Source organism: Echinops telfairi, unplaced genomic scaffold, assembly GCF_000313985.2.
Source record: "Echinops telfairi isolate 266 unplaced genomic scaffold, ASM31398v2 ScPeMD7_70;HRSCAF=299, whole genome shotgun sequence".
In the NCBI taxonomy this organism is placed as follows: Eukaryota; Metazoa; Chordata; class Mammalia; order Afrosoricida; family Tenrecidae; genus Echinops; species Echinops telfairi.
This window is the reverse complement of record NW_022103968.1, coordinates 48525963-48537678: the sequence shown is the minus strand read 5'-3', so window position 1 is coordinate 48537678 and position 11716 is coordinate 48525963. Positions and strand designations below refer to the sequence as shown.

General features: G+C 41.1%; 1 protein-coding gene across 1 annotated transcript in view; it reads left to right on the top strand.

Annotated features, from left to right (window-relative positions):
• The first annotated feature begins 96 nt into the window (after positions 1-96).
• The window catches only part of IPMK (inositol polyphosphate multikinase), a 39400-nt gene continuing 27780 nt past the window's right edge, over positions 97-11716 (top strand). The window contains exons 1-2 of the mRNA XM_004701097.2: positions 97-426; positions 11412-11497. Of these exons, the coding sequence (XP_004701154.1) occupies positions 237-426; positions 11412-11497 (276 nt within the window). The 5' untranslated portion in view covers positions 97-236. The remainder of the gene's footprint in view (positions 427-11411; positions 11498-11716) is intronic.

The following is an 11716-nucleotide window of genomic DNA, read 5'->3' as shown; positions in this document are numbered from 1 at the left end:
TCCGCGGCCGCAGCGCAGGGAGCCGGGCTCCAGGGAGAGCTGGGCACGGAGAGCCCGCGCCTCGGCGGCGTCATGGGTCTCCTCCCCGGGCCTCAGCGGACACCAGCGGCGGGAACCCCCGGGCCTCCTCGTGGCCGAGCCTGAGCTAGCGACCCCCGGGCTCCCCGGAGCTCCCCTCTTTTCCCTTTCCCCCCCTGCTTTCGCAGCCGCCGCCGTCACCGCTTCAGCTCTCCGTTATGGCAACTGAGCCGCCATCCCCGCTCCGGCTCGAGGCTCCCAGTCCCCCCGAAAAGCGGACCACGCAGCCGGCCGAGGCCGCCCCCGAGGGCACCCCGCAGCCGGTGGGCGGCAGGCTCCGCTTCCTCAACGGCTGCGTGCCCCTGTCGCATCAGGTGGCCGGGCACATGTACGGGAAGGACAAAGTGGGTAAGTGGGGGTGGCGCGGGGCTCGCTCCCACCCTCCCGACTCCTCGAGCCCCCTGGCCGACGCAGCCTGGCGCCGGCGGGCAGGGCTGGACGTCCCTCCTGGGCACCTTTTCCGCCCTCTTCCGGAGCCTCGGACTCCTGCTGGAGGGCCTCTTAAAAGTGGGGCGATTTCGGGGGTGTGGGGCGTCAGGGTGCCGTGGGGGTGGTGGGGAGAGAAGTGCCTGCTCACCCCAGGGAGGGTGGGTGTTAATTGGGTACGGCGTTCTTCTTGGGGTGGGGGGAGGAGGGGAAGGAACTTCATTTTCACTGGACAGGGAAGTGAGGTTCTCCCCTGAGTCCATGGTCTGTTTATTATAGGCGAGTAGCTATTGCAAAAGAAAAGCAATGAAATGCAGATGATGCTAATCTAGTGCTTCTCTTCTGGGTGCAGCTGCATAGCTGGAGGGAAAGGAAAAACTGTTTTTCCTAAGCTTGACTTGGCCTATTTCTCCTTGCTTCTAGAGGAGGTTTTCCTAGTGTCTCCTCTACTTTTAGCTTTCTACTGTAGTGTGGTTCAGTGGTACCAAAACTCATTCATGGTAGGAAATCCACCAAACTAAAGTAGAAGGGCTTGCTGTTTTACAGTCAGGGAAACCAAGGGAGCAGTTCCTCTCTGCCCTCAAGGGTCACTGAGAGTTGGAATTGACTCTTTATCAGTGGGTTTTAAAGAAAATTTTTTTAATAGTAGACTAGCATGCCAATTGGACATTCAGTTGATTTTATAGTAAGACTAGATCTTGGCTTATGTGATTTCACAATTTTCGAAGCAGCATACAGGACTCATCTCAATATATTCTGGTGATGTAGAAGTTCACTTTAGAAACTATAATTCACCTAGTTTACCCACATGTTTACAGGTGAAAGTATGATGATAAGTGTTTAAGTATTGTGGACCATAGATTTGACAGGGACGTTAAAGACAATTTGGTTTATGTTGATGAAATGATTTGCATTTAGTTGGTATGAAAATACTGAGTTTTCAAAGAGGTGACTGAAGCCAAACCTGGTTAAGTAACAAGACTGGTTACTCACAGCTGCTCTTTGGTAGAATCTTGAAACCAAGGGTTGTAGGGTCTTATCTGAGCATTTAGTCACATAAACCAACAAATAGCTGAGGGTAACAGTGACTTAAATAGTAGAAAATACATAATAAACTAGTTGATTGACATATGACATACTATTTTCTTCAGTTGTTTCACCTAGGCTAAATCCAACTACCATCAAGTCAGTTCTCACTTAAAGCAACTCTATAGAACAGAATAGAAGGGTTTCTGAAATTGTCAATCTTTACCAGAGTGGAAAGTCTCATCTCTCCACTGCAGAACCTTGCTGATGGGTTCAAACTACTAACAAACTACTAACAAGTCAATACGTAACCCCTAGTCTAAGGTTTGTTTTCTTTCCTTAGTCTCTGAATCAGAAATAGTGATTGATTTTTAAGGATATTAGAAATGTGTTGCATGGCGAGGGGGGAAACTAGTCTTTCTGAAAATGAAAATTCAGTGGCGAGAGATAAAAACACATGTCACAGGAGACTAAGAGTTAATGGTGCCGTAGTTGGTGACATGTTGGGCTCCTAACCACAAGGAAGATCAGCAGTTTGAAACCACCAGCCGCTCTGCAGGACAAAAGATGAGACTTTATACTCCCAAAAAAAGTGGCAGTCTCGGAAATTCTCCCTTGTCTTGTAGGGTTGCCTGCCCTATAGTTTTACCCTGTCCTTTAGGGATGAGTAGAACCGACTCCACCATAGTGAGTTTGGCTTGGTTTGGAAACCCATACCAAACCCACTGCTGTTGGCTCTGACTCATATCAACCCTATACAGTCTCTAAGGCTATAGATCTTTATAGGGGCAGCGAGCCTTGTCTTTCTTCTGGGGATTGCTGACCTTTTGTTTAACAGTTCAAACTTGTTACTGACGCCACCAGGACTCCCATACAAGGTTTTAAATGGAAACTTCTCTATAACATTAACTGTCTCTTCCAACGAGGAGTCATTTATATATGGTGTCTGTTTTTATAGTTAGAAAACTTTACCATAAAAACCAGTACTGTGACATTGATTCTTTTTTCTGGTGATCCCAGGTGTGTCAGAGTAAAACTGCTCTATAGGGTTTTCAATAACTGATTTTATGGAAATAGATTTCCAGGCCTTTTTTCTAAGGCATTGCTGAGTGGGCTTCAATCTTGTAGTTAGCAGTCTGGTGTGCATTGACTGTTTTCACTGCTAGGGATCTTGGTTGTGTTTCGGTATCAAGTTGGTTCCAAGACAACAGTGACCCTGTGTGTCCAACAGAATGAAACGCCATCTGGTCATGTGTCAGCCTCACACTTGTTATTTTGAAACTATTGTTGCAACGAATGTGCCAATTCATCTCAGCAAGGTTCTTCCTCTTTGTCACTGACTTTCTACTTTTCCATGATGTACCTTTTTCAGGGACTGGCCTCGCCTGACAATACGCCCAGAGGACATGAGAGGAAGTACTTCCTCCAAGACTGATTTGCTTGTTCTATTGGCAGTCCATCATTCTTCGTCATCAATCAGAATTCAAATGCATCCCTTCTTCTGCAGTCTTCTTTATTCAGTGTCCAACTTCCACATGCCTATGAGGTGATTGAAGTGTGGCTTGGGTCAGGCACACCTTCCCCTTCAAAGTAGCATTGTACCTTAGGTTTCATCATTGCTTATTTTGTGTGTGTGTTCTACAAAGTGATAAATGGAGGTAAATTATACTGTCAGAGTGGGAAATTGGGTACGTATGTTTGGGAAATTATCTACGGGGAAATGAGAGAAGTCTTCCTTAAAGAAGAAATAGTTACACTGAGATCTGAAGTAATTCTAGGATTTGGCTGGACTATAGGAGGTTGGGAGGACACTAAAGGCAAGTTGTTAGGGACCTTCAAGTCAGCCCTGACTCAGTGGTCTTATGTTTAACGTCGCCTGGACTTTTGCCATCCTCATGGTTGTTGATTTGGTTTAAATTCATTGTTTTGACGATGGTGTCAGGCAGTGTCCTTGAGAGTTTCTCTATGTATTTAGTCGGGGGAAGACGTAAAAGGGACCTTGGAATTGAGATGAAGCTGGAGAGGTAGATGGGGCCAGGAAGTATAGCGTTTTTAGATTTTTGGTCTTCATCATAAGAACAGTGGACTGTATAGACCCTGTATGTTTCCCTTAAGAACACTCTCTCTGGAAATGTGGATAACAAGTTAACACTGGAGAGGCACAATCCACAAGGGGTGCCATGAATGCCATGGAAAACAGCTGGCTTTATCTGACCTCCTCTGGCTTCCCTGTCTCCTGTAGCCGGGAGACAGGGCTCAGACAAGCCTTCACCTTCCATCTTTACCCTCTTCTGCCACCAACCATTGCGCTCTGCTTCTCTGCTGAGTTTGATAATTTGTTGCAATGGCCACCTAGAATGCTTTAGATACGATTAAGGGGGTTTACTATGGAATTTAATAGGCTACCACAGTCAGGATCAGCTCAGTAAGGAGCTGATCTGGATGTGACTTAAAACTATTCTGAAAACTGGCTGAAAGAACTTGCCACTTAAGTGGGGCTAATTAGAAGAGTAGATTAAATTCTAGAGGAATTAATTTTATTTTTGCATTAAATTTAAATCCCTACTCTCAATTTTATAAGATTCTTTTGAATAGAGAATGCCTTTCTATCAGCAAAGATATAAAGTGAGTATGAATATGTGAGGGGGCTTCAAAAATATAATCTACTGGAAAATTCTATTGCTTTAAATTCCATTTTTTTCATGAACTTTTTGAGACTTCCTTGTATTAGCAACCTATAAATGTTTATTTCTCAGTTATTTACATAATGTGTGTCTGTGTGTGTGCACTAGCAAAAGGATACCTGATGATAATCGCCCCTATTCAAGAAATTAATAAGTCGTAATTCAAATTTCAACAATTTATAGTTTTCTTCATTGCCCTGGTGCCGTAGTGGTTAGTAATTGGCTTGTGATCCACCAGGTCAGCGGTTTGAAACCGTGAACTGCTCTATGGGAGAAAATGGGCTTTCTATTTTCTAAAGGGCTTTCTACTTTCTAAAGAGTTACAGTCTCAGAAACTGAAAGGGGAAGTTTTACCCTTTCCTATAGGGTCGCTTTGAGTTGGCATCGACTCCATGGCAGTGGCTGACTGGTCATTGTCACAAATCTCTTACAGTTTTTAAGTATTGCATTCAGATCCAACCTTTGTTCCTTCACCTGAAATAATTTTACGTGATTTGCTTTATACTCATTATCTTCTGCCCTTGCCCCCCCCCCCCTTTTTTTCCTTTTTGTTGATGTCATTACGTTTTTGGTTTTTGTCTTAAACCATTTTATTGGGGGCTCGTACAGCTCTTATCACAATCCACACATCCATCCATTGTGTCAAGCACATTTGTACATATGTTGCCATCATCATTTTCAAAACATTTTCTTTCTACTTAAGCCCATGGTATCAGCTCATTTTTCCCTTTCCCTCTTCATTAAGTATTTTAAATGCCTTCCAACTTGAGGTGTTCTTCTTTCGGCTCAGCAGTGGGAAGCTCTGCTGAACTCTGTTCACCAGGAAGGAATCTGGTGTATATGAAATACCCGGAGAGCTTCCAGCATTACAGCAACATACCAACAAGCCACCAGAGTGTGACAGACTGGCAGGAGCGCCCAGTCCGTAGAGAAGGACAGCATATTTGATAGAGGGTTAGTGCAAAAGAGGAATGGGTTCCAACAGCACTTGTGAGGCTGACAACATGTTCTGCTGTACTTAGGGTTGCTATGAGTCAGTACTGACTCCATGGCACCTAACAACATCTTTAACCAAGAATTTTCAATTTAGGATTGATATTTTATCAGCTTCTAAAAAGGGATTGTTAGGCCTTGTTAACTTAAGAATTAAAAGCTTGAAACGTATGCTTGAACAGAACAATGAGTCGTGTAGTTAAGTACTAAGAATGTGTTGGTAGTTTTGGTAATCAGTTATAGCTGATGATGTTCACTAAAATCTAATTCAAATACATTTAAATCTTAGTTTTAAGAATGAAAAGCATTAATTTTTTTTATTATAAAAGTAGTGTATGCCCTTATAGGAAAACTATTCAACGTTTAATAACGTCTTTCTCCTTTCTCACTCATGGACAATTACTGGTAACTGTGTTTTTGTTTGTTTCTTAAGTTGTCGTTTGGGTGAAAGTTTACAGAGCTTGTTTTATTTTTTTAAGTTGTGAATTGAGTGGGGGATTTACATTTCAGACCAATAACACCTCTATATTCAGCAGTTCAAACCAATCATTTACCTCACAGCCCCTCAGATTTCTCATCATCTTGTGATCCTCTATCCTCCCTTTCACCTAAGTTAACACCTGTCAACTGTCTAGTCTGTAACTTTATCTTTATGCCCTTGCCTCCCCCAACCTCCAAAGTCTGTTTCCATTGGTGTGCAAGTCTTTGTCTTGCCTTTTATCCTTATAGTAGTGGTCTCAAACAATATTTGTCCTTTTGTGATTAGCTAACTTCACTCAGCATAGCAGTCTACAGGTCCATCCATGTCATGAGGTGCTTCAGGTTTCGTCATTGTTTTTTAGTGATGCTTAGTATTCCATTGTGTGTATGTACCAGAGTTCCTTATCCAGTCTTCTACCAATGGGCATTTGGGCTGTTTCCCAGTTTTGCTGTTGTGAATAGTGCTATAATGAACATGGGAGTGCATATGTCTGTCCATGCTATGTCTCACTGCTTTATACCCAGCAGAGGAATTGTTGGATTATATGCAATTTCTGTTCCCATTTGTTTGAGTGTTGCTATGTCGCTTTCCACAATGGTAGTATACATACCAGTTTCCCATTCAACAAGTTATACACATTTTGTTTCATGTCATTGGTTATAACCCTCTCAATGCAACAGCTTTCTTCCCTTTTACTTCCTGAGAGCCCTGTTTCCATTGGTCCTTCTTTCCTGTAGTCTGAATTTTGTTTTAGGGCAAATGGTGCCCTTTCAGTCTTGTATCATGGATGACAATGAGTACACTCCTCTCTCTGGTATTATTCGCTATAGATTTGTCTGTTTGGCTAAATGTGGGTTGACAGCCTCTGAGGTTATGAACGAGTCTGATCTCTTAACACCAGTAAGTGGCCTTTTTCAAGTTTTTAAATTTTATTCTACGTTTTACCCCTTTATTTGCTCAGGACTTTTCTGCTGTGATCCTGTTCGGAACAGTCAGTGGTGGTAAAACCTGGCACCAACTAGTTTTTTCTGGTAGTAGGTAAGGTGCTTGTTATACTTGCACTGACTGTTACCTTGGGTTTTTCATTGTCTTTACTCGTGATCAGTAGCGACTGAGAGCTGCATCTTAGATGACCACTTGTGAGCTTGTAAGACCTCAGTTCCTGCTCACTGAATTAGAAAGTCACGATTCACCATTCTCATCGTGGACTGTTAAGTCACTTGACCCAGTTGTCCCCTGGGACTGTGGTCCTAAGTCCCCAAGCCCAGTGAATCATTTCCTCAAGGTGTTTGGCGGTAGCTAAGAAGGTTTTAGAACTTTGCCCCTGTAGGCTGTACACTATCTTTCCTTAGAGATAGTTACTGCACAGCTCCAGTTCCTTCCCACATCTGTTCTGCTTGCACATCTACCTTACTGCTCACTGGTTTATGATTTGTTTCTGGGGACATAAGCACAATTTTGACTTCTTTCATAAGTTGTATATCATGTATATGTCTCTGGTAGTCTTCATTGTTTTTAAAAACCTGTATTTTTTAGTATAGGTGTATTAAAGTTGAACTGTTCATTTAGTAGCAGACTTTTAGATTTTCACCATTCTTTGCTTTTAAAAATAATGTATTAGGTATTCCTTTATGCTATAGTATACCTTATACATCATGTAACTATTTCTGTAGAAAAGTTCCATAATTGACATCAACTTTAAATTCTCAGAACTTACCAAAGATAAAATAAAATCCTTTTTCTGTTTTAATATTTAACTTTAAGTTTTCTTTCAAAAACCCCGGGTGTTTAAATAAATAGTTGATTTCCAGTAACTATCTTGATCTAATTTATGATTAGAAATGAGGTAGTTTGTAGGAAGAACAGCATTTAAACCAATATTGGTGTAGGGATTAGGAAGAATCAAAGTTGTGTGCTTTGGCTTATTGGTCTATCCTTATTACAGAGCTTCTAAAACTAATTGATTTAAAATAATTTCAAATTTAGATAAAAGTTAAAAAATAATACAGGGAACTTAACATTTTATCAAAAAATTTAAATCATTTTATTGGGGGCTCATACAACTCTTATCACAATCCATACATACATCAATTGTGTCAAGCACATTTGTACATTCGCTGCCCTCATCATTCTCAAAATATTTGCTCTCCGCTTAAATCCTTGGTATCAGCTCCCTCCCCGCTTCCTCTTCCCTCATGAACCCTTGATAATTTATGAATTATTATTATTTTGTCGTGTCTTACACTGTCTGATGTCTTCCTTCACCCTGTCAATCCCCCATGGAGGAGATTATATGTAGATCCTTATAATCGGTTTCAATTTTCTACCCCACCTTCCTTCCACCCTCCGGTATCGCCACTCTCACTACTGGTCCTGACATCTGCCCTGGATTCCCTGTGTTTCCGGTTCCTATCTGTACCACTGTACATCCTCTGGTCTAGCCAGACCTGCAAGGTAGAATTGAGATCATGATAGTGGGGGGGAGGAAGCCTTTAAGAATTAGAGGAAAGCTGTATGTTTCATTGTTGCTCCACTGCACGCTGACTGCTTGTCTCCTCCCCACGACCCTTCTGTAAGGGGGTGTCCCGTTACTTACAGATGGGCTTTGTGTCTCCACTCTGCACTCCCCTTCATTTACAATGATATAATTTTTGTTCTGATGATGCCTGATACCTGATACCTTTGACACCTCTTGGTCACACAGGCAGGTGTGCTTCTTCGATGTGGGCTTTGATGCTTTTCTGAGCTAGATGGCCGCTTGTTTACCTTCAAGCCTTTAAGACCCCCAGATGCCATATCTTTTTATAACTGGGCACCATTAGCTTTCTTCACCACATTTGCTTATGCACTCATTCGTCTTCACATTTTATCAAATTTATTGAAAGAAAGTGTAGAGAAGAGGTTGCAGTGGTTGGCATCTTCTAGGGGTTCTTTTTTACTAACCTGTTGTTGTTAGGTGTCGTTGAATTGATTCTGACTCATAGTACTATAGAACAATAGAACGAAATGCCCCTGGGTCCTGCACCATCCTCGTAATTGTTCTTATGTTTGAGACCATTGTTGCAGTTACTCTGGCAATGCATCTCATCGGAGGCCTTCCTCTTCTTACTGCCCTTTCACTTTTAGGCATGATGTCCTCTAGGGACTGATCTCTCCTGATAAGATGTCTTACATGCATGAGATAAGTCTCACTGACCTTGCCTCTAAGGAACATTCATTGTTCTTCTTCCAAGACAGTTTTGTTTGTTCTTTTGGCAGTCCATGATACTTTGAATATTCTTTGCCAGCACCACCGTTCAAATGGATCTATTCTTTGGTCTTCCTAATTCAATGTCCAACTTTCACATGCATATGAGACAATTGAAAGTACCATGGCTGGGTCAGGTACACCTTAGTTTTCAAAGTAACATCTTTGGTTTCAGCGCTTTGATCTTGTGCTCAGATGTACCCAGTACAGTGCATCATTTGATTTTTTGACTGCTGGGTTGATAAACATTGACTGTGGATACAAGCAAGTTGAAATCTTTGACAAATTCTGTTGTTTCTCTCTTTATTGCGATGTTACCTATTAGCCCAGCCGTGAGGATTTTGGTTTTCTTTACATTGAGTTGCAGTCCGTTCTGAAGCCTGCAATCCTTCCTCTTCATCAACAAGTGCTTCAAGTCCTCGCTTTCAGAAAGCAGGGTTGTGCCATTTGCATGTCACAGGGTGTTAATAAGTTTTCCTCCAAATCTGGTGCTGCATTCTTCTTCATATAATCCACCTTTTCTGATAATTTGCTCAGCATACAGATTGAATAAGTATGCTGAGAGGATATAGCACTGATGTATATCTTTCCTGATTTTAAACCATCCAATATTCCCTTGTTCTTTCTAAGCTACGCTTCATAATGTGTTACATATTTTAGTGTAGATACTCTTATTCCCTGGTTAAGTGACTCCATTTTCGTCCCATGCTGTGTCCCAGATGAGTCAGTGCTCCTGTTCTCCCTTTGTAAATGGTGCTTGGCTTTCCTTAGAGTTCATATTTGTTGTTTATGATCTTAGCTCCTTTATGTTTTCAAGAAAAGTTAGGATTTTACAGATTGTTTAGCCTTTTCTTAGTTTTAGTAAGAAGTGGTTTTCACCTTACTTTATCTTAGATAGAAATTGGAAACCCAGGAATTTGTTTTTGTTTTGTTTTTCTGATAAATTCTGTCTTTTATGGTATTCCAATTAAACGTTTGTTAGAGTATTTGATAATATCCTATAAATCTCAAATCTAGTCCTTTTTTCTTCAAGATATTCTTTCCCTATTGCTTAATTTAGATGTTTTCTTGGTGTTTAATCTTTCTTAATGTTCCTAGGATTATCATCTTCTCCATAGCTACTTTCTCAAAAATTTTGTAGGGGATATGTAATGTTCGTATATCCTGCCCTAACAAAGCATTCCAAATTGGCTGGTGTGTAAGAGTGGACAGTTAGTGTTGCGCAGTACTAGAGGTCAGTAGTTCAAACTCTGGGTGTTTGCATTGCCATGTTTTCATTGACAGCTCTAGGGGAGGACACTTACCTGCCTTTCCCAGCGTCTGGAAGCCGTAGATATACTTGGATCATATTACCCTCTTTTCTCTATATTTGTATATTGTCTTCTACAAAGAATGGACTCAGATTGGACTAGGACTCACCCCCCTCCAGGATGACTTCGTGCTAATTGAACTCACAATATTTTCAAAGATCTTATTTCCAAGCCAGATCATTTTATAGGTATCTGCATCCAATAGACCTGTAAAGATGACATCCTAAAAAGTCTTATGGTAGTTCTACTCCTCACAGTTCTCAACCAGCAGCCACTTCTCTGAAGAAAGATGGACTTTGTACTCAAAGAGTTGCTGTCTTGTAAACCTACAGGGCATTTCGACCCTGTCCTATAGGATTGCCAGGACTTGACACCGGCTCGATGGCAGTGAACTATTCTTTTCTAACTAGCATGCTTTTGAGAAATCCATGGACATTAAGGTTAACAAATAACACTGGGAATGAATCTTCCTGGTATTGAGCCAAGGCCAGTACCAGCACGTATCTAGTGACTTTAGAAAGGTACTTCCTCTGAGAGTGGAGACTATTAGACGTGCTTCTTCGGTCACCTGCCAGAACTCCAGGGTTAGGTCTGGATTTTAGTCCTCCCTTTTTGCTTTACTGGGGTGTTTTTGTACTATCTGTACAACCATATGTAACGTCACTGAATCAGGAATATTTTTTAGCTGCTTTTTCTTCAGAGGAGAAATATACAGGGGTGGAATTTTTATTTTTGATATTTTTTTTATTGATTTTAAATTGATTATTTATGATAGAAAATTTATATATGGCCACTGTTAATGTGTATTTGTTTTTAAATGGGAAATGGGATCGAGAAACACTACTGCTTTTTATTTAACTGTAAATGTCTCAGGGAAATTTTTTTAATGAAAACTTAGCAATGTTTTGTTTATTAGAAAGTGTGAATGGATCAGAAGGGTGAATGGTGGTTGGAGCTATTAAAATTATGCAATGTACAAGTGGTTGTGTAATGCTTTGCATATAGCAAGCACCAGAATACTTCGGTTGTATGTTAAAATGAAACTAGCAATAGAAACTCCCATGTTTATGTAGGTAATCTACATGGAGCTTCAGGAACAAATCCGTCCTGTGAAATAGGATGTACACTTACTAAGTCGTGGACATCTTCTGCTTTTTATTCCCTAGGTATACTGCAGCACCCAGATGGCACTGTTTTAAAACAGCTGCAGCCACCCCCAAGGGGTCCAAGAGAGCTGGAATTTTATGATATGGTAAGTGAAGGGAGATCTGAGTTAAGGAGAGTTTCAGGGTTTGGGGTTGGTGTCTTACAGTAAAAAACAATATTTTATAACGTATCTTGATACTTCAGATGTGTAAACAATGTTTATCTTTAATGAGTGATTCATTCTAGTCCTTTGTATCCATTTCATTTTTTTTTTTTTTTTTAAACATTTTATTAGGGGCTCATACAACTGTTATCCCAATCCATA